The following is a 22,789-nucleotide window of genomic DNA, read 5'->3' as shown; positions in this document are numbered from 1 at the left end:
ACCTGACAGTGAAGGGCAGCCATGGCAGGCCTCCTGGCAGCCCTAAGAGACCAGAGACTAGCTGCATGCAGTCTGTTCCGGATTGTCTGGGCAGAGAGCCGTCAACCATATCGTCCTGCAAACCTTGACAGCAAATCTGTAGAAGACAGCCTATGGTACCTAAGTGCTGACAGGGTGAGGAAACAGTCTTCTTGGGGTGTCGTCTTCTTGGGACGCCCACATCATGGCCGGTCTCTGACATCCCCCCTGTTATATGGAACTTGGCCTTCAGTTTGGAGGTGGTGCTAGGGCTCACTCCAAACAACGCCGCAGCTTGGTTTTGTGGAACACCAGCTTGATGTTGCCCTATTGCACGGGCCTTATCCAGATCAGTCAAATGTGGCATGCCGATTCTTGGAGCAGACATCTACTGACCACTGTAGCAGGGTCCATGCTCACAGGTGCTGCCAGGTCAAAACAAGAGTCAATAGTAACAGCAAAATAAGCTGTCTGGCACTGGCGGAAAAGATTTGGCACATTTTTCATGGGCGCAAACCACATACTCAGCTCTGCTACTCATCCCACAAATGCATGTTCCTTACAAATGTGGCACAGGGAAATAACAGGCTTTCCATCTGTGTAAGATTTATTGCCAAGAAGCATTGTTACAACAAAGAAATAATCTACCAAACACAAATTTCCTTACTTTTTGTGCTAAGTTTAGAATTTGGTAATACATTTAAACTGCTCAGATAGCCTGGGAGTCACAGATCAGTTAGAAATCCTCAGAGACTGGTCAGCAGATGGTGAGGTTGGAGAGAAGACATTAAAAATATGTGGCAGTAAAGTAAACAGTGTGAAAAAAGAAGAAAAAATCAGAAAGATCCTTTTTCTATTACATAAAACAATGAAACTAAACATTTGATCAATTCTGGTTTATTAATGAATTTCAAGTAATTCAAAGGAAATTACATTTTGCACATTACTTTTGCAAAATCAATAAAATTTCAAAGTTAGCAGAATGGGAAACAGAACAAAAAGAAGACAACAAACATTGAAGACGTATAAAATACAGGACACATTAAAATCAAGACAGTAGTACTGAATCTATACCATTTTGGATTCGCTGTTTACATCACTTATACTTCAGTGCACATTTTCTCAACATAATAGCAATACATGAAGAAACATTTCCCAGAGTATAATCCCCCTAAAACCCAGTATTGTCCTCACCTTACCATAACAACAAAAAATATGATTCAGCAAAGCATCTCTCACACAAACACTTATTCACACACAAACACTCACACACACACACCACACGAAAGCTTTAAAATTTGCCAAAGATAATGAAAATAAAACTTTAAGCTCAGACCCAAGAAAAAAAAGCACTGCTAGTAGCACCAAAGAGACAAACAAAATCAGTTTTCAAAGCCATGGAGGATTGCATTTTTTTTGTCTGTTCAGAAAAAAATGCGACTTCCATGTACCCATTTGGGAGAAAACAGTGAAGGCATTTCTTTGTAAGAGGCTTACTTGTTCGGTGTGTTGAGCTCTGTGATACTCTGCATAGACTCAATAGAACATCCAGAAAACAGCGCTGAGCTGCAGTGCTGCTTGGTTCAACTATTTTGCAAGGAGGAAAAGAAAAAGAATCTGTCTTTCTCTGCCAAGTTAAATCCTCCTGAAATAATTATAAATAACTATACATATTTTTTATTTCATTACATTTTTATCGGCTCCACTCACATCTATCATTCAAGTTGATTAAATCTGCTTCAAAAATAATAGAAAATGCAACCTAAGTCAAATATGAGCAGGTCAATAAAGGGATATAAAATGAACTTATTGTTTTCACTACAATCTCAGCAGTCCAGACTTAGAAGGGGGATTTGAAATCTGTCGCCTCATCACTGTGTGTCACTGCTCTGAGTAGGCACATTTTAATGTAGTTGCACACTACAAGAAGGTTAACAAGGGTAACAGAGTTCCTTGAGGAAAATCTGATCTGTGGGAAAATAAAGGACAGAGCAGCAGATGGATGGCAGACGCAAAGTGATTGTACGCAAATGTAAATGTTAACAGCAGCAACAAAACAGCGATAAACAGAAGTTCTAGTTTAACTCGACATATACAAACAAAATAGACTGCAAGTAAAATGGATACAAATGAAATCACATTAAGCCAGTGAGGCTCGCCTGGGTACAGAGCCCCCAGGATTTAACTGCTATAAGTGGTTTTAATAGGTTTTGTCATTTCTGCCACAATTGCCAGTGTGTGAAAATTAAAAAAAGTGACAGATCGCAAGTGGGCAGGACAATCACTCCAGGACTCCTCTTCTCTAAAATGGATTATTTTGTCCCAAAAGTGAAAATACATTCTTAACCATTCTATTTCTAAATGAATGTAGCACAAGTGGTCATTTCACAAATGTGCCACCAATCAGAGCCAAAGCAGAAAGTCAGGTAGAAACAGGTAGGACAGAATAAAAGATGTGATACAATCAAGATATTAAAAAGCTTTTATCTGAGCCGCAGACAACACCTCTATGTAAACACGGCTGCAAAACTCTATCACAACATCAAATCTACATATCCAGATAATGTCTCTCCCCTCCACAGCCCTGCATCTGATATTAGATGACTCTGTAATCTTATTCAGCCTGTTTGTCTACATTCTTTTCCAACAACCTCTCAGCAGCTCACATGAACTCTGCTGCACAATCAGGAAGGACTTCCCCCTGAAACCCACATGCAGCCATCTTTTCCATCCCAGACACTCATCCATTGTTGTTTTATTAATCCTGAGAAAGTGAATTATGACAGAAAATAATCTTAATTAAGCAGAAAATAAATTGCAACAGAGAGAAAACCAACAGCAACATCTATACAACTGCCGACTGAAAGAACATGTATGCTTTAGAAATAAAAGCTAAAATTTTTGATGGTAGTTTGATTTAAAACAATCGTATCATATTGGCAAAAAAAGACTTTTCCTCCAGCCTCAACCTCTCAGGTCCCACGTGACTTGCAATCCTGCTGTGTTGATGATAGCAGCGCCTCAGAGAGGAAGAAGGGAGAAAAAAGGTGGCACAGATGGAGTACAGAGGACAGTGAAATCTTCCCTCGCCTCCATTCTGAGAGAAATAAAGCATTCAAAGAAAGATTACGATTAAGACGAGATCAACAAATTTCTCCTCCTGTTGCTCCTTGGAAAAGTTACTGTGTTTCCTATAAAAGCTGTTTGAACCACGGCTAATCTGGCTCTCAGAGCAGACGTGCTTTGACAAGTTTGTTAGGCCCCAAACTTCAGGCTTAGTCCAGTGAAAAATCGATTCCATTGTGCAAGTTCTTTGAATTATGCAAAATGCAGTAAAGGTATCTCTTTGGAGTGAAGTGCTCCTGATGTAGGCACTAGGAAGAACCAAGGCAAAGAGCGGAGTAGAGTCTCAGCGTCTCATCTGTCCCATTTGATAGTTCTCTCTGTGCTGGCGGTGGTGACGCTGGCCTTGTTGCTGCTGGTTTGGATGTTGCTGTCTCCTCCTCTTAAGTGTACCTGCAACATATCAACAGAGTCAAGAAATGAAGGCAAGGAATGGATGCTGCTTTTTCTCTATACCATCAGTATAATGCCAAGAACGGAAAATAAGGCAAACACAACAATAACAAGCAGAATCTCAATCATATAAAACCATTTAAATATTACTTCAGCCTGCAAAGATAGGCAAAGAAAGAATGAAATGCCAGAAAGGTCCATCTCATGATTTTCTAGTGTCTTATACAATTTTCTGTCCATGTTTTCCCAAACAAAATTTATCATCTTGTTAAATCTCTCATAAGATGCTCCTTCAACTGGCAGATTAAATTATGCATGCAAATAAAAAAATAAACCGCGCACTATATACCTGGCAGTGGCTTTGGTGGAGGCAGTTTGGGGTTGCTGCTGGGAGTGTGGACGCTGCAGATCTTGATAAATCCAGCCATTAGCATAATAAGAGCAATGCCCATCAACAGCACTGCCCACCAGTGAGCCTGGACAACAAATGTAACATTTAAAGATGTCAAAGTACAGAGAAACACATCTGAAATAGTCTCTATGTGCATGAGCATCATTGTGTTGAAGTTATTTTTATCGTAGAACTAAGCTGCTGGAAAACTCACCACTATCCACTCGGCAATATTCTCATACAGTTCTGCATTAAAGATGGCCTTCTTCAGCCTTGCCAGAGGTCCGTCGGCGTCCACAAGACGACACCTCATGAACACATCACAGTAGCCCTTAAAGTCATTGCAGGGGGAGCCTGGCTGCAGTGTTATCACCTTTTTATTGAAGTGGCTAGCCCATTTATCTGAGCCTGAGCTGCTGCAGGTGCTGGGGTCCGCTGAGGGCAGATGGGGAAGGATAATGACAATAACTACTCTGGAGATTACACCAATATGAACAAAATTAACTGCTGTCACATATCGCAAAGCCCTGTCTCAGTACTCTTCAGTGATTGTGTAATTTTGTTACAGTCTGCCACTTACACTTCTCCATGCAGCACACATGGCAGAGCTCAGCTGCTTCATCCGCACCATCTTGGCTAGCACAGGTACAAACCTCTAGGCCATACTTAGCACAAATGGAGCCAGAGCATACCTGAAATTAAAAACATATTATGACTAAAACAAGTTCACGAACTATTAATACCTGGCAACAGACTGCAAATAATTAAATATTAGCAAGTGCATTCGTCTCATTTTCAGTCAACAACCTCTTAACACATGCAGTATGAGGCATATTTATCTGACAATTACAAATAGGCACCTCATTTCAAGATAAGAAGGATTCATGGTCTTAACTATTTGAATTGAGTAGAATTATCTTCCAAAGCAGCCGGCAACATTTCCTTTAGTTTATGGAGTTAAGACCTTTCTGAGTTTTTGAAAAAAAAGATAAAGATAAGAAAATTAAATATGCTTGCCTGCTTCATTTGCAGCTATTTTGACTTATTACAACAATTCCCATCTCATTATTTGCTCTTAATATTTTGAAATAAAATTTTTGTCTTGAAAATTCAGGTGAATGTGACTCAAATTAGACATACAGATGAGGACTAAATTATTAACACCTATGAAAATGTAATTAAAAAAAACAAACGTATTTCCCAAGTGCTGTGAAATAGAGCCAGGATTTTAATAATTTAAACGCATTTTAATTTAAACACATTTAAACGCTGTAATGCTCAAAGCTTGTACCAAGCTAAAAATCAGGGTTATCTTCCAATTTACACTACACACACTACACAGTATAAAAAATTTAGTTAGGGTTTGAACTGGAAAAAGCATCATGACAAAAAGAAAAGAAATCAGTTCAAACTTGAGAAGAATTGTTGATGCTCACAAAGCAGGAGAAAGATCTACATAGTTATCACAGCATTTCCACGTGTCAAGAACTGAAGTGACAAGTATAAGACTGAAGTGTGCTAAGGACAACCAGCAGAAAGTTTATGCATACTGGAAGCTTGTCCTTAGTCAGATGAAAGCTCTTGGGCCATAGAGACAACGTTTGGAGAAAGGAAGGAGAGGCGTATAACCCAAAGGACTCCCATTGCCAAAGCACGGCAATGGGAGTAATATACTGTGGGGATGCTTCAGTGCATCTGGAACTGTCAATCTCAAGAAGATGGAGGGAATCATAAAGGATACAGTGCTTAACAAATTTATTAGACCACCCTAACCCTAACCAAAGTAGGGTTTATGCCACAGCTACCCTAAATTAACAGCATTGGTAATTAACAAAATCATTTTTTATGTTTCTGCAATGGTTAAAACACCAATATGTAGAAGCTCTTTAACCCAAATGATATTTTTAATGCTAAAATATCATTAGTATTTTTATCCATGAATTTTCAAATTTACTGATTTACAAAAAAAACTGAAAAAATAGTAAAGCAAATTCTTATTTCTTGATTAATATGTCAAATTATAGTTATTTACTTGCATACCTGAACAGAAAAATGAGTTTTAGTGCTTGAATGTTATGCTTGATTCATTTCTGACTTCTCAGAGAAGCCCAGTGAGCCGGCTCAAATTTGGGTGAATTCAGTTTGAAATCCCTCATTCTTGTTCAAAATGGTACAACGTGGAGAGCTCACTGAAAATCAAAGAGTCCGCATTAAAGCACTTCATGATGCTGGATGGTCTTTGAAACAAATATGACAGGTGGTCTAATAAATTTGTTAAGCACTGTATGTGAAGATTTTAAAAGAAACCTCAGGCAGACAGCTGCAAAACTGGGTCTGGGTTGTCGCAATGTCCTCTAACATGACAACAACCCACATAGGTTCCTGGTGAAGAACTACCTCCAGAAGACCAAAGTGAATGTTATTGACTGGCCTGACAAAGCTCTGAATCCCACTGAAAACCTGTGGAGTGAACTATAGACCAAAGTCCATGCCAGAAGACCATCACATCTGGAGGAGCTTAAAAAATTTACCAAAGGAGAATAAGCTGGGATTTCCCGGGAGACAGCTCTGAGACTTGTTAAAAACAACAGAAATTGACTGCTGACTGTTATCCAGCAAGAAGGAGAGACACAACTGACTATTAGCATCAGGGGGGCTAACACTTTTGACCCTGGTCGTTTTGGTGAAACAATTTTGTTTCTGTGTGCAACATAAAATAATGTAAGCATCCATAATAAAATTAGGGTGTTTAGAAAGGCTGTGTTAAAAACTCATTTCTCTGTTTAAGAGCACTAAGGTAACACTTAAAAACAAATGTCATAGGGGGGTTAATAATGTCATCCTCAACTGTGCATAGTTGCTAACATTTGACTTTTTATAGTTCCGCAGCAAGTGGCCCTCCAATACCAACATACCCCACTGATGCAGACTTGTGTGTCTGAATGGCAGGAGGTGAAGTTTTCCTTTGGTTCTGAGGCAGGACACAGAGCAGTCGCTCCATTGCACATGCCCTCTTTGGCACACTCCGACTCCAGTCTGCACTTTGCCTTACTGCCCTTAAAGGTACACTCTGATGTGCAACATGGGCCTTGGCTGGGGCTGCGAAAACAAAAATCAAATAGATGCAATTGAAAGTCAAATAACTGCTACCTAAAGAGAATTTGGTACAGAGGTATACTTATCACATCTTACCTGCAGATTTTGCCGGGTTGGAGTTTGCATCTTTTGCCCTCAGCTTCATTGGCGCTATAGCAGCAAGAGTCTCTACACTGATCACTGTAGCCGCAGTCACAGTCTTCTCCAGCCTCCACCAGCCCATTTCCACAGATAGGCTGGCCAGACTCTGTACACACAAACAACACAGCATGAAGACTGGAACACTCCTTCTCAAAGACAGGAACAAATGATTTCAGAGGAGAAAACATACCGACAAAGCAGTCATCTTTCTTTTTGGCCAGAACAGCGCTTATATTGCGAATGCTGCAAATGGAGAACTTGTTGTTGTTAAGTTTGTCTCCTGATGTTGCTCTGGCATACATGATGAAGTTTCCCTGTTCCTTTTTTTCCTGCAGCTTAGACTCTCCAGGGGTGCATTCAATCCCAGAGTCATGCTGTAAAACAGAAGGCAAATAGAGGAAAGATGGGCTGACTTCTATAGAAAGAGAGCTGCAGATAATTTGTTGCACACTGGGACAAGAGAGTAGGCAAGAACTACGTTTTAAATCATCGTACTCACAGGAGAACCAAAGTTGTGGCCCACTTCATGAGCGAAGGTGATGTGTGACACCTTAGGTGGGACATGGGATGCATAGTTCTGCACGGTGATGATACCAGTGTTCAGAGACTTCCTCTTTCCATCTGAATAAAGTTTGCTCTTCTCACAGATGCCCCCAGAGCTTCCTGTGACAAGAGTGGAAACGTAAGAGCAGAACTGATTAACATTACACTTTAATACTAGAAACTAGATTTTTAAATACCCAAAAAGATTTAGAATACGTGGCAAAATAAACTCAGATTCAGACAAATTTATTGATCCCAATTCAATGACTAACTAAACTTAAAACAAAAAGTAAGGCAATTTGTTTGGTAAATTATTTCTTTGTTGTAACAATGCTTCTTGGCAATAACTTTTATACTGTTGCAAAGCCTGTTTATTACCCTTTTAAATGATGCCAGATTTGTAAGGATCATGCATTTATGGGATGAGCAGCAGAGCTGAGTATGTGGGTTGCGCCCATGAAAAATGTGCCAAATCTTTTCTGCCGGTGCCAAACAGCTGATTCTGTCATTGACTCTTCTTTGGTATTTGGTGGATTGGATGATTGAAGTTTGAAGAAACAAGACATATTGACAATTTAACAATATTTACCCACGCCGATGAAATCGGCAGGGGGTTATGTAAAGGGTTCCGTATCTTTGTTTGTTCGTTTTTTTTGTTTCTTTGTTTGTATGTGTACAAGATAACTCGAGAACGGAAAGTCGGATCTTCACCAAACTTTCAGGGAATATTGGGATAGTGACAGGGAAGAATCTGTTAGATTTTGGTGATGATTCGCGCACCCATTTGGTCTTTCTCGGAGCTCACAGGTGCTGCCAATCAGGCACCTGATTGGCAGCACCTGGGGGTACCAGAAGCTCAAAACAAGAGTCAATGGCAACCGCAAAATAAGCTGTTTGGCACTGGCAGAGAAGATTTGGCACATTTTTCATGGGCGCAACCCACATACTCAGCTCTGCTGCTCATCCCACAAATGCATGATCCTTACAAATGTGGCATCATTTAAAAGGGTAATAAACAGGATTTCCAACGATATAAGATTTATTACCAAGAAGCATTGTTATGACAAAGAAATAATGTACCAAACACAAATTGCCTTACTTTTTGTTTTAAGTTTACATATATTGTTACCATTATTACTGGCATTGTAACCTTACAGATTAAAATAAGATTAAGATGGATTATGGCCAGTGCCAGTGTCCTGGCCAAGACAGGCAGCAGAAGACGCATATATCAAAGTTACAGACAAACAAAGAGCAGTCATGAACAGCAGACTCAAGCTCAAGATGCATAGACAAAATGCATTTCAGGATACAAGATAACAGATTTCAGCAGCAAATATTTAACAAAATCAACCAGATATGTAAGTTAAATGAAACATCTGTAGCCAGATGTGTCTGCCTCCAAGCCATTTAGCTTTCTCTAAAAAGCATCCAATGAGAGCAGATCATTAACTTCAAGTCCTATTTCCTCACACCCACAACACAACACCAATTGATGACTTCAGCATGACTCTGGTGCTGCTCAAGGTGTCCGCCTGTTGAAAGGTGTTTTTCCTTGTCACTGTGGCTTAACTACATGATGTGTTCATGTTGGATTAGTAATATTACTTTGCAAATAATATAACAAAGAGCATGGTCTAAATCTGTCCTCCTTATAAAGTGTCATGACAAAACATTTTTTAATGAACTGGCCCTGTGCAAATCAAGATTGAGTAACTCATTGATTGATTTATTGATTGATTGATTGATTAATTAAATTACATTTCTACTGTCACGTAAAATATGAACACTTTCCTGGAGTTGTATAAAAAAAAAAAAATCAGTGTCTGTCCTGAAAATGAATGTGTTACAAGATCTAAATGCTAAATTAATGATGAACAGGAAAAAGATATCAGTATATGTGAGCAGCTGTGTCAGTGGGAAAACAGATGCCAGATGGGCACTCAGATGCCAAATTGAACATTTTTCACAGCTAATTAAAACATTGTGATTTGAACACTTTTTATAATTCATATCAGTGTATTTTATTGTGTGAATGATCTTGCTCCACAGCTAGTCTGTGAAATGATTTAAATTTAGTCCATTAAGGAGCCACTGCAAGAGGAGCCGTTAGTGGAGACTGTACACCCGCAAAGTGTTAAACAGCATTGTCCAGTCCTCATTTAAGTTAAAGGTCCACAGATTGGAATATTCTGCCACCAGAAATAAAAACACTGACTGACTCCCAAGTGTTCAATAACAAGGTAAAACCATGGCTCAACCAAGGTAGATCTGTAACCACTAAGCTGCATGTTTTATACGGTTTATATCATCCACTATATTTCCCTCCCTTTTCTCTTTGTTAGTTATTTCACCTACTGCTCTTACTGTTATTTTTAGTTATTGTAATTATTCTGGATGTTTATGTTACATGTCTATGTCTGCCTTGCTGTTGTTGTTTTTATGCACCTGTGTCTGCTGTAATTGTCACTCTTTTGTGTCCATTTTATTGTTGTATAATGAGTGTCATTAGCCAGGGACAAGGACTGCAAATTAGCTATGGCAAGAAGTCTTGACTACATGGCTCCAATTGCACAGTAATTAAATTCAACAATGCCTGTGCAATGTCCTGACAAATGAACTGATAAATAAATGAATAACAAAGTCAGATTTTTTTTCACTTTACAGTTTCAGTTAAAACTGTTTTCAAATCCTTTCATCTGACCATAAATACTAAATTATTTTCTACTTTTATGCAGGCTTTGTGGGAATACGAACGTCTTTTACAACCTGCAGTAATACACAATTTTTGCAGTCAGCTGTATGCCTATATTTGAGATGCTGAAATAAGTAAGTATTGCTCATATTGCTGAACATCACAGACCAGTACAGCCAGGAATAACTGGTCACAGTCATGCATTTAAATATATATTGATACACTGTGGCTGTTTAATTTCAAGAAGGAGATTCTGAAACAAAAAAGTCACACAATTTATTCACTGGGGAGTCTCTCTTCTAGCTGCTGAGCAGTAACAAATTTATATTATTTCTGATGACCAGCAAGAGGAGTCTTCACAGGTTTCAAAATGAAGTCTGATTTTATGGAAGCATAAAGAAAAATAAGATAACTCTCTAGTGATGTATTAGCCAAGGTAATGTGTATCTATTGGGTGGATTGTCTCAAGTTTTAGATTAGAGTCTTCTCCTATAAAGCATCTTTATTTTGTAAACTATGGTCCTGTTTTGAATTCACTCTGGGTTGCATGAGGGTGTAGCTAGTTATGATTTTTTTTTATCGTGAAATGTCAACTAGGACAGAGACACAATTATACATTTGCACTTTCACAAGTATGGTCACTGCTAGTTAAAACAATGCTGAATGCCAAACTTCAGAGCAAAAACAGAGGTTCAAAAATCAGTGGATAGAGGATGAGTCACATGGTTTTGATGCAAATTTCAACATAAAGCAACGCTTTGAAACAGTTCTTTCTTAGCAACAGCATTTTGCCTGATAACTTACACATTTTTTTCAAAACACTGATGTCAACCTAACTGCAAATGCAAACTTCGCTGTATAAATTAAAACATAAAACAATAAATTCAGCTTCCATCTTTTGAGAAAAAATTATAAATCTGTAATTTTAAATGTAACAAAAATGCTGTGCATTACTGCACTTTTGTAGCTGACTGTAGCACGAATGATTGCTGATTATTCATACTTTAAACAATCTTAGTAAATGTATTAAACCAACATCTACTTGAGAAACACAGCCATCCACTTGGAAACCACTTCATCACAGTGAATATTAAGCATGCTTCTGTGCGGCTGCTTTTCCGATAATCCATAAAGCCAGTCATTAGGAGACAGCGTCTACAGCACAGAAGCAGGACACCACAGCACTTAAAGCAATAAACAATGTCTCCATTATGTGCACATGAGTATGACAGCACATTAAATACAGAAACACACCACTGAAGCCACTCCAGTCTTGACAAAAATGGTCACATCGATAAAATACTGTATTATTTGTGCTTGATGCTTTTTTCTTTCCCGTCTTTGTTCAGATATTTATCCCACAGCTCACTGCAGCCCTACATCTCCCCTTCATCTCTTATCCTCAATCAATTCTTTCAGCTTACAGCCAGGCTGATTTGCTCGTATTGATTGTCTTGGTTTGTTGCTGTGTTGTTCATGTCGGGACGGTGGACTGACTTATTCAAAGGAACAGGAAAAAGAAACTTTCTTTACAATGACTCATGCATGATGTGTCTGTATGGGAAAGACCCAGTGGAAAATAACCAATAATGAATCCAGAGAGAGAAAAACACATACGGGTGTGGCTGCACAGTGCACACAGATACTACAACTCATAAAAACGACGATAATAGGCAGTCGAATATGCTATATGCCATGTTTCTACCTAGTTTCTTATTAGGCAATAAAAATCATTATACTAGTGATTGTTAGTGGGTGATGCATATTTCTAATTATTAGCCACCTTGTTTCTTTATTCAAAGATAATTTTTTTGGCCTTTATTAGGTAAAACAGTGTATAGTCAGAAAATATTGAACAAAAAATGGTGAAGTTATGCAGCAAAAGTCAAGTTGAGCCCAGGGATGCTGCATCAAGGACTGAGCCTCTCAACGTGAGGTGTGTACTTATGTTGATTTAAAACAGTGCCCCAACTATTTGCCACTTTGCAGCAGCTTACTTCTCAACTATAAAGAGTTGGTTAAGAAAGCTTCATTGGAAGCCTAATTTTGACAGCTAATGCTCTACTTCTGCTCCATTGTGTAAAACTACTCAAGTAGGAAAGCATGGTCATTTTGGCTTTGAGATAACTCAAGAACAGGCACAATTCACTTCTGTCAAAAATACAAAAGCAGCCTCCCATGTATCAGGCATACTGACAGTATCAAGTTTTGTTCATGAATGGCGCTGTTCAATTGGCCTGTGGATATAATTTGGATAAACCAGCTAAAAATCAAACTCTGAAGCTTAACAAAGCAAAAGGAAGCAAAGAAGATGTCGGTTAAGCAAGTCAGTGGCAACTCAATAAAAGTTTCCTGCACTGGAATTTTTAATAGGAGACAAGTTGAGTGTGGCCTCAAACAGCATTCTGCTACAGAGCTGCACAAGAAGGCTACTCTAGCAAAAGGTTCAAGCCACATTGGTGCATTTTGTTGAGACAAAAGACTGCTTGAAACTCTTGAAAGCAGTAAGAAAAATACATAAAATAGGAATCAGGGAGTTGTGCCTTTCTTTTGAATGTAAGATTAAAAGCCATCCATCTTGTTTAAAAATGTTAGCATTACACAAACTCACCACCAGGGTTGTGTCGTTATTTGTACTAGTATACCAACCTGAAGGTGCTCCAACCCAAGCCAAGCCGAGGACTCCATCATCAAAGTCTCTGTCGGTGAAAACGTAAGCCAGGCAGTAGTCATCATGGTTCTGTTCAGAGTTCAGCTCCAGAAACTTCTCCACTCCGATGTTGGCAAAGCGAAAAGGATTTGTTTTGTCCTTTTCATCAGTGGTGGTGTTTATCTTAAAATAAAGGGGAGAAAGAAAAACTAGTCAATTGTAGGCGAAAAGCAAGAAAAAGAGAAGACCTGATTATTTAATAGATCTGAAGAAACAGCTTGTAGAAACCAAAAAGCCTTAAGGGCAAAATGAAATTTTCACTCTGAAGAAATGTCCTCAACACCACATCATTCATTCTTGAAAAAAAAAAAAAAAAAAAAAAAAAAAAGCTCTAATTACTTTGCGAAAGTTGTCATTAATTTTAGACATTAATTTTAGACTCAATTTCAAGCAGATCTAGTTTTAAGTGAACTCACCCTGATCCTTTTAACCATGAAGCTAATGTTTCTAATACCCATGAAGTCAGTGGCCTGGTAGATGGAGTCAATGGCCTTCACATGACTGGAGATCTACAGACAAAGAAACGTTTTAATTGGTCTGCAAAATTCAGCCGCAAGTAAAGCAGTTTTAACAGGTCACCGTGTACATATTGTTGCATTATTTGGTCACATACCTGAGCAATGACAGCCTCTCTTGAGCCGTAGTATTTATAGAAAAGATGATCAGTTTGAATGAAGAGCTGGCAAGTGTTTTTATCTTTTGCTGCAGCCCTTTTTTTCCTCAGAATGACAGGACCATGAGCGCTCTCTTCCTCCACAACACTGTGTCCATCCTGAACAAAACATAACAACAATCAGTATAAAACAGAAAAAAGATCTATTCATGGTGGGCCATGAGCCCGAGGCAACCACCTGCAGGTGCACTTCATAAAACAAGAACATCATGCAAAAGTTATTTTTTTCCCCTGTGATTTACTTAAGACAGTTAAATTTCCATGTATTCCACATTTATCTAAAAAAGTGAAAAATTTCAATACCTTGTTTTGTTTTAATCTTGATGATTACAGCTCATGAAAATAAATAAAAATCCACTTTCTCCAAATATTAGAATATTGTGGAAAACTATAATTTCTTAAGGCTTCCTGAGCCTCTCACTCCGGTTTAGTACACACAACCACAATCATGGAGAAGACTGCTGACTAGACAAATGTCCAGAAGACAATCACTGTAATCCTGCACAAGGAGGGTAAGCCACAGGAGATCACTGCTTATTTATTTTATGCATCTGCTTAGAGGCTGTATCAAAACATACTCATGGAAAAGTTGACTGTAAGTAAAAAGTGTGCTAAGAAAATGAGCACAAGCAACAGGGATGAACTAAGCCTTCAGAGGACTGTCAAACAAAACAGATTTAGGAACTTAGAGGAGCTTCACAAAGAGCTGACTGAGGCCGCGTCCACACATAGATGAATTCAGGAGTATACGCAAAAGTATTTTGTCGTAGCGGCGTTTCATCCATACGGAAACAGTGTTTTGGGAGGCTGTAAACGTTACTTTTTGAAACTGGGTCCCGAGTGAACAAATCTGTAAATGCTTACCGTTTCATCTCCATGTGGACAGCCAACCGCATCTTTCTTGAAACGATTACGTCACACATAGCGTAGCCCACTTACGCCACATACGCAGTCAAATCAAAACAACAATGGTGGGTTACAGGGTTGTGTTCATGCTGCAGAAGCTATTGAGCTTATTATGGTTTTTACAGCAAAATCTGATGCTCCTTTACCACCACTAGAACAGCATACACCAGAAGGGCAACTAGGAGAAAGTTTGTGTAAATTTTCTGTAATCTTCTTCTCTCTTTTGGTGCATTTCCATGGCAGCATTACAGAGCCACTTACAGGCTTGGCATATATATTACAGCGATTTCAGTCGTTTTCAGTGGTTCCGTGCTTTTGTGGACATCTCCTGCAACGATCCCGTGTTTATGGAAAACTTTTTCAAAACAAAACGGAAATATATCCTTATCATCTCCGTGTGGGCAAGGCCTGAGGCTGGAGTCAGTGGATCAAGAGCCACCACAGAGTTGTCAGGGAAATGGGTAACAAGCATCGTGTTCCTAGTCTTGAGCCACAACTGAATCACAGATAACGTCATAAGCATCTCATGTGAGCTAAGGAGAAAAAGAACTGGACCAAATTACTAAGTAAATTACTTAGTAATTACAAAGTTCTGTTTTCAGATTAAACTTAATATTGCATTTCATTTGGAAAATCAAGTCTGGAGGAGATCAGAGAGGCACAGAATTAAAGGTGTGTGAAGTCCAATGTTTTTAGTTTCCATAGTCAGTGATGGTTTGAGGTGCCACATCATCTCCTTGTGTTGGTCCACTGTGCTGTATCAAGTCCAGAGTCAACGCTATCAGCAATTTATCAGGAGATTTTAGGGCATGTCATGCCTTCATCTGCTGAGGTGCTTTATGGAGATACTGATTTCCTTTTGCAGCAGGACTTGGCACCTTCCCACAGTGAAACCAAAACTACCAGAAACTGGTTAGCTGACCATAGTGTTACTGTGCTTGATTGACCAGGCAACTGGTCTGACCTGAACCCCATAGAGAATCTCTGGGCTACTGTCTAAAGGAAGATGAACGACAACATATTCAACTAGAATGGCCGTCTGAGGCGGCCCACCCACGCCTAAGCAGCGCCACCGAGGAACTCACACTCCCATTGATCACTATGGTGTTCAAAATTTCGAAGTCCGAGAAAAAACGAACGGGTGCGCGAATCATCACCAAAATCTAACAGACTCTTCCCTGTCACTATCCCAATATTCCCTGAAAGTTTGGTGAAGATCCAACTTTCCGTTCTCGAGTTATCTTGTACACATACAAACAAACAAACAAACAAACAAACAAACACACAAAGATACAGAACCCTTTACATAACCCTGCCGATTTCATCAGCGTGGGTAACAACACAGACCAGCTGAAGGCAGCTATCATAGCAACCTGGGCTTCATAACACCCCAGGGCCACAGATTGGTTGGCTCCATGCAGCACTGCAGATTATAGATGCAAAAAATTGTGCAAGAGGAGCTCCAACCAGTCACTAAGTGCACAAATGAAAATAATTTTTTAGAAGGTCAATATTTCTTTATTTTAAATCCCTTTTTTGGACTGATGAATTGTGATATCCTAACATTTTGAGATGGTGGATTTTTGACTTTATTGAGTTGTGAGCTGTAATAATCAACATTAAAACAAAAAAGTCTTCAACATTTTACTTTGTAATGATGAATCTAGAATATATGGAAGTTGCATTTTCTGAATTAAATCACAGGGGGAAATATAACTTTTTCATTAAATGCACCTGTATACCTGATGCTACACCTGACTGTCAACATGCATGGCCAATAAATTGGCTGTACATATTGACAGAAATTTTCACCTATGGTGATAACCATATTTCATCCTTTTAAGCTAATATCTGATACTACTGATATCATGATGAAAATATAGTACATCCCTAATAACTATGGTGTAATGTTAAAGCTTTGTCCATGTAGCAAAAAATTTAAAATAAAAGTATCAAAAAGGATCATTTCATTCAAACATAACAAAAAAATAGAACCAGAGGAGGAAACATATTTCTTCCAAGCAAAATACTTGTAATTTCTGATTCTAGTAAAACATTTTTTCTCATCATTATTTCCTCTTTTTAAAGTCATTCTGCAGATATTTAAAACTGTAGGGAATAAAATATTTAGCCTTCAAGAAGTGTCACAGAAAGGCCAGATTTTGTCATTATGGACTTAGATTTTCTCCCACAGTGTCTTATAGGAAGTTGTCAATGCTGTTTTAAAAGACATTGAGTATGGCTGAGATATTGCTAATGATCAGGTGTTGGATTAATAACGTACACCTTAGCTAAAAATAAACACAATGCTCTCCCTGTTAGTGTAAGGTCGGATGGATATGAGATAAGACCTTTTTTAATCTCATGAGCCCGCTCCATCTGTGTGTTTAATTATGAAGCTGGACTGAGGGGGAGGGGGGGTTTGTTGTGATGCGGGCACTTACTTTGACTGGTTCCTCTACAGCGGACGCCTGGTACTTCCTCATCCTGTCAAACACTGAGTGGTCAGCGCAGCCACCCTCTGAGCCATACTTATGAGGATAATCTGGCAGATAGGGAGGAGATAAGGGAACGCTTGTGAAGAGCTTACACTGCAACGTGGATGAGTCATGTGTTGTGGGCCAGGGGAAGGTGAATCAGGGTGAATCAGGGTGCAAAAAACTGTATTAAAAATACTCTAGCAATGTGGCTTTTCTCTTTCCAAATCCTTCCTAACAAACCAGTGTTATCTTTCTCTCCCTGCTTTGTATCTCTCCCCAGATAAAGGCATTACCCATGATCTGCTTCTTCTTAAAAAAGCAAATATAATTTCCAAGGATTTAAGACAGTTTAAAGAAAATCACAAATCACAATGTTACAGAAACAATAATAATAATGATAGAAGAAACAGAAGATATCAGGGCACACAAGAACAATCACTCTCTGCTTGTTTTATATCTGAACTGCTTTCTTCTGTTTTCATATTCACATATTAGCAAAAACATCAAAAGTGTATCCCACTACAACACCACCATCTGGTTTCAGCAGCTGTTGAAAACTGGATCATAAAAATAAAATGAAATGAGCCAAACAATTCGTAATCACCACCTTTGCTAACATTCAAATCACAGTGAACATCAGGCCACAGACATGACAAATCTGCATTAAATACTGCATGATTCAACATTTCCCAACACTACTTAAAAACATTTTCAGAAGAGGTATGAACAAACAAGCCTGACAAAGAGGGCTACATCAGGTCCATTGTGGGCTTACTCTACAGTAGATTGTACATTTTAAAAGTTAAAGACAAACAAGGTCAACTGACGTTTCAGAGAAGCAACCTGTTCCCCTTAAACTATAAGCTCCAAAATTTCAGTTTAGTAGTTTTAATTGAATTGAATTGAATTGAACTGAACTGAATTGAATTATGTCGTCTGTCTTTATGAATCAACAAGTCTTGCAGTATCATATCTTTACATTTTATAGATGATCAAATAACTAAAGCAACTTTGAACAAATCTGAAAAGGTGCTGATGTTGCATTAACTTTTTGATCACACTGAGCAGCAGAACGGATCACATTTCACATTAGAAAGCCAAAATATTTTTTAAGCTTTGCTCATAAATGTTTCAGTTTTTGTTGCACTGATTTCTATCAAACTGTTGTAAATTAGATAATTATTTGTTGCCAAACAGGTTATTTTAGCAAAACTTATGACCTGCTTTGAGCTGTACCAGCTACATCTAAGTTGAAATGTAGCCTAAATGTAACTTCTTATTTAGGATGGAGCTTAAAAGTCTAATGTCCTCTGTGAAAACTGAGAAATGACAGCCTCTATTTAACCATCTATCATTTTGAAAGGAGTGATAACTTGCAGGAAAGTGAAGAGACAAGGTCTTAACTGGCAGTTTGTGTTGGCAGTCCACCTGGCTTTGTTATGTACTCCTGCTTTCTTCGTCTATGAACAGAGATAAAATCCTCCGTTCAACAACAGGTCTGGAGTACAATTAAATTACCTTCTGTTTTAGTTGAAGATTTTACCACTCGATGTCACTGTTGTAATTCTACACTGAATGAAGATGTAGTCTGTTCACAGACATGAGGCACAAACCCCAATGCATTCAGAAACGTGCTCTCTACTGAGTTCACAGTATGGCAGACACTGTGCACTTTCAAGCATATTCTGATCTGATTTCTGAGTCATGCAACTGATTTAGGGTGTATAGTCTGAGGGGACACAACAGCAAACCTAGGGTTAATTAGATCATTCTAATTTGTCCCATGTAAATGTTGTACAGTGTCTAATATCACCATGAGCACAGCAGGAAGGCCTGTCACGCGTATTATAAGACAACAGGCGGGACATATCTGCATCCATCCAGTTGGCTGTAAAGATGTGCCCTCTGCAGATGAGTATAATAAATGATTTCAGTATAATAAAAGCACATACACCAGTCATGGGGCAAAGCATTACTGAATTTGGTTGAATTAATAAAATCTAAATGACAGCCTACCAGATGAAGAGCTGTTTGGGAGCTAAAGAAACTGATTCTTAAGCCGAGTCAACTGATTCAGATCACTAAAAACAGCTTGAATTCCAATCACTGTAGCTGACGGTGAATATTGACTATTTTACTGCTAGCTGTATTTGCTTGAGATGCCGTGTTTGTATGTGGGTGCGTGTAAAACAGCGAGAGAGTTTCTTTCTGCGTTCATATCTGAGCAAAAGATGCATATGCAAAACAAATAAACGTGACTTTTCAAAGGAAACTTTCTGCCGTTTGTTACAGTACATCCAGATTTCACTTATCAGAGTAAGAACTCAGGCTGTGTGTGACTATTGGACTGCAGTATGAGCGTATAAATCTGGAGTTTTGGTAGTGTGTCAGAAACATTTTAGTCGCACACTAGTGCTGACATTAGCCCACCACCGTTTAAGAGTTGGATAGAGCCAGTCCGAGCAGGGATAAAACATATCCCGCCTGGAGATACAAAAAATTTCATCGGGGGATATCTGAAGCAGAAGGGGGGAAATTACCACTGCCCACCTCCCAGACAATTCGAACCCTGTTCAGTATTCATATGTAATCAGTATCAGTGAGTACCTAAATATAGGTACTTGTAGTTATACTTGGTCTGAAAAAAGTTATACCAGTGCATCCCTAGTTCTTTCCCGCTAGTTAAGATTAATCTTAAGTCCCAGAGGTACAGGAGACATTTACATTATTAGATTAACATTTGTGTCTTTTATATGTATACTGTACAAGGAATCACACTAGAGTCCTACATTTCAAGATATCTTTAAAATTGAGGCTGATATTGTTGTGCAGTGCACTCTGGGTAGTGATGTCAAATGGCTGCATTGTTTCCTCTATGGAGTGTAATTCTTAAAGCCTGTTTAACTTCCAACCAAGTGAAGTTTTACTAAAGAGGGCAATAAGGAGGAAGGTGTTGATGTCAGACAGAGGTGAGAAAGATGTGGGGGAACAACAATACAACCATCTGACAAACTGCCCAGAGTGCATTGCACAACAGCAGAAGCCTATATGTGAACCTATTTCTTTGTATTTTTTCAAAATGTAGAAACCTAGTGTGTTTCTTTGTAAAACATAACAGCACTAATGTTAATCTATTAAGGAGAAATGTCTGAATATGCTGGGGTTCCTTTAAGTTGTAAACTGACTAGTTACAATATACGGTTTAGTGACAATGTGCACTGTAACATAAGAAAGATTCAAACATACTGTAGCTGGTGCAACAGGCCACAGATCAATACTAGAGCAGCCTGAATCTATTGGTCATTCATTAAAGCAAACAGCCTTGCACTGGTTAGTAAACTGACAGGACACAAACGGAGGTAACACATCCAACCTCTGGCAATGTGTCCTCAATTTTTGAATGAGAAAGCCGCCTTTGTCTTGACAGTGAATGCTGTCTGTTTCAAAAGGCTCAACTGCTCATCAAAAGGCTCTTACAATTTAGATGAAGTTTGAAAAAGAAGGCAAGGAAAGATGAGTCAAAAGTCATGACTCAATCATTTCGCAAATAAGACTTCTTCCTGTTTCACTGATACATCAGAAATCTGAAGGGGTAACTCTTACAAAATCAAAACTCCACAGTCTGAGGTATTTCTAATAGCAGACAGATATGAGTTCAATCTTATTAGACGTGGCGGTGGGAGAACAGCTTAAACTGCACATAGAGTGATGACGTTTTAAGGGATTTGGCCTCATTGGAAAGGCTAACTACATTTCTTAAAATAAGTCTTGTTTTAACCTTGAATATTATCTAACAATGTATTATTAATTGATTTTTCAATGAAAAGAATCAAAGCAAAATGTAGATATGAATGAGGTTGGAGTTATATATTTCAATAAATGGATCCTTTTTTTCATATGTTTTAAAACCATACAATCTCCTTCATTTTGATCATTGACAGTATTGAAAAGTACCAAAGCTTTAAAAATCCAGGTCTTTGGTCATATCTTAAACCAACAGTTGCCAAAAGCAAAATAAAGAGCACCATCTAAATTGAACAAATACCCATGAATGCATTGTCAGTGTATGTTCAATTTAGACAATACGCAACAGTTTACCTGCATAGTGAAATGATAAAGTATGATAATCAAAAAGAGTGATTTTTTTCTTATCTATTGATTTGACCTTTGATAGTTTGTTCCTTCCAGAAACCATCCTCCCTTTGTAAGCAGACTTCACCATATTCTAAAACCATCCTACACTGCCTTGAGCAATACAAAAGTATTTTCCTATGTCTATGTTTGTGTGTGAAGTGAATATCAGTCAGCCCAAAGCCAGGGTGGGGTTCATATCAGAGTCGCTGGATTCTGTTTCTGCTTGTGCTGTGTTTGTTTTATTTTGTTCACCATAACCGCACCTCATCTGTCTCAATTCTTCCTATGACTTCAAAAAGTTTTCAAAATTTTCTGGTAATAAAGAGAGTTTAGGAGGTTTTAAATTTCCTTGTGAGAATTACTTGCTGTACTCTAAGCTTTGTAAAGGCTGCAAATCATGTACATGAGAACCATGCTTCAGTAATGCTGATCATATGAATCCATACTGAGCTTGTCAGGTTAGTCCATCAACTACTTTCACTGGAATAAAACTTAAAAACACATAACCCAATAGGCTCCTCTACAAAACATTTTGACTTAAACTAAATGAGCATGTGTGTAGCTAATCTAAAAAAAGTCATGATTTTAAAGCTAAAGTGTGCAAAATTAGTCAACTTGAACTTCCTCTTGATCCCAAATGTGTTTCATAACATTAGGTTCAATGGCTGCTATTTACCAATGTCATCCTCATGATAGATGATGGAGTGGAAGGGCACAATTTGGTCCTTGAGGTATCTCTCGGAGGGTTCAACATAGTATACTCCTTGGTGTGTAACAATGAAGCCCTCAAAGCGCCCATCGACCACAGAGCCATGGGTTAGGGTGCCCTTTTCACCTGAAACACAGACGAGGATGAGGGTGAGCAGAGGGAGATAAAACAGTTTTAAATGGATAGACTGGGCAATTACAGCTTAATATCAATTATTCTTCCATACTTCAAATACAAGTGAAAACCTCTGGTTTAGATGTTCAATGTCCATATATGTATTCACTAAGCATACAGTTTGACCAAACATAAACCGATATTTGCATGAAATAGGACAATTTGGGTATTGTATGAATTTTTAAATGGTTATGGTTACATTCAGACATTTAACTGTCATAACTCCTGCAGTAAACAGAAAGACATGGCTTATTCAGGTAGGTAAAAGGCTGTGTAATTTTACATGGAAGAAAGAACTTGGTCAAGAGTTTGCCATAAGGACTAATGAAGTTCTTTTTTGTGGTTAACTCCCACCCTGCATGTTTGTTATACACTTGAAGTTTTCAATGAAAAGATCTTTAGTAAAAAGGAATATTTTGGCTGAATCTGACCAATGTAAGATATCAATCAGTAATAAAAAAGACAGCAGCAAAATACATTTTCTAGTACTTCCACTGTCAAAACCTAGATGCATGCTCACATCTTTAACCTTTGAAAGTCAAAAGTCACAATATTTGCATTGATTTCTGTACCTGGTTTTCCCACCTAACAAATTGCTTTTGT

At 38.4% G+C, this 22,789-nt stretch overlaps 1 protein-coding gene across 1 annotated transcript in view; it reads right to left on the bottom strand.

Moving 5' to 3' along the window:
- Positions 1-899: 899 nt before the first annotated feature.
- adam10a (ADAM metallopeptidase domain 10a) overlaps positions 900-22,789 on the bottom strand; it is a 39,142-nt gene continuing 17,252 nt past the window's right edge. The window contains exons 4-16 of the mRNA XM_041785271.1: positions 21,980-22,138; positions 17,134-17,234; positions 13,724-13,882; positions 13,527-13,619; positions 13,050-13,233; positions 7,662-7,825; positions 7,353-7,536; positions 7,118-7,268; positions 6,841-7,024; positions 4,506-4,617; positions 4,140-4,360; positions 3,884-4,010; positions 900-3,534 (exon numbers count right to left, since the gene is read on the bottom strand). Coding sequence (XP_041641205.1) covers positions 3,428-3,534; positions 3,884-4,010; positions 4,140-4,360; positions 4,506-4,617; positions 6,841-7,024; positions 7,118-7,268; positions 7,353-7,536; positions 7,662-7,825; positions 13,050-13,233; positions 13,527-13,619; positions 13,724-13,882; positions 17,134-17,234; positions 21,980-22,138 — 1,946 coding nt within the window. The 3' untranslated portion in view covers positions 900-3,427. The remainder of the gene's footprint in view (positions 3,535-3,883; positions 4,011-4,139; positions 4,361-4,505; positions 4,618-6,840; positions 7,025-7,117; positions 7,269-7,352; positions 7,537-7,661; positions 7,826-13,049; positions 13,234-13,526; positions 13,620-13,723; positions 13,883-17,133; positions 17,235-21,979; positions 22,139-22,789) is intronic.

Source organism: Cheilinus undulatus, linkage group 1 (assembly GCF_018320785.1).
Source record: "Cheilinus undulatus linkage group 1, ASM1832078v1, whole genome shotgun sequence".
NCBI classification, from domain to species: Eukaryota; Metazoa; Chordata; class Actinopteri; order Labriformes; family Labridae; genus Cheilinus; species Cheilinus undulatus.
This window is presented reverse-complemented; position numbering and strand designations above follow the sequence as displayed.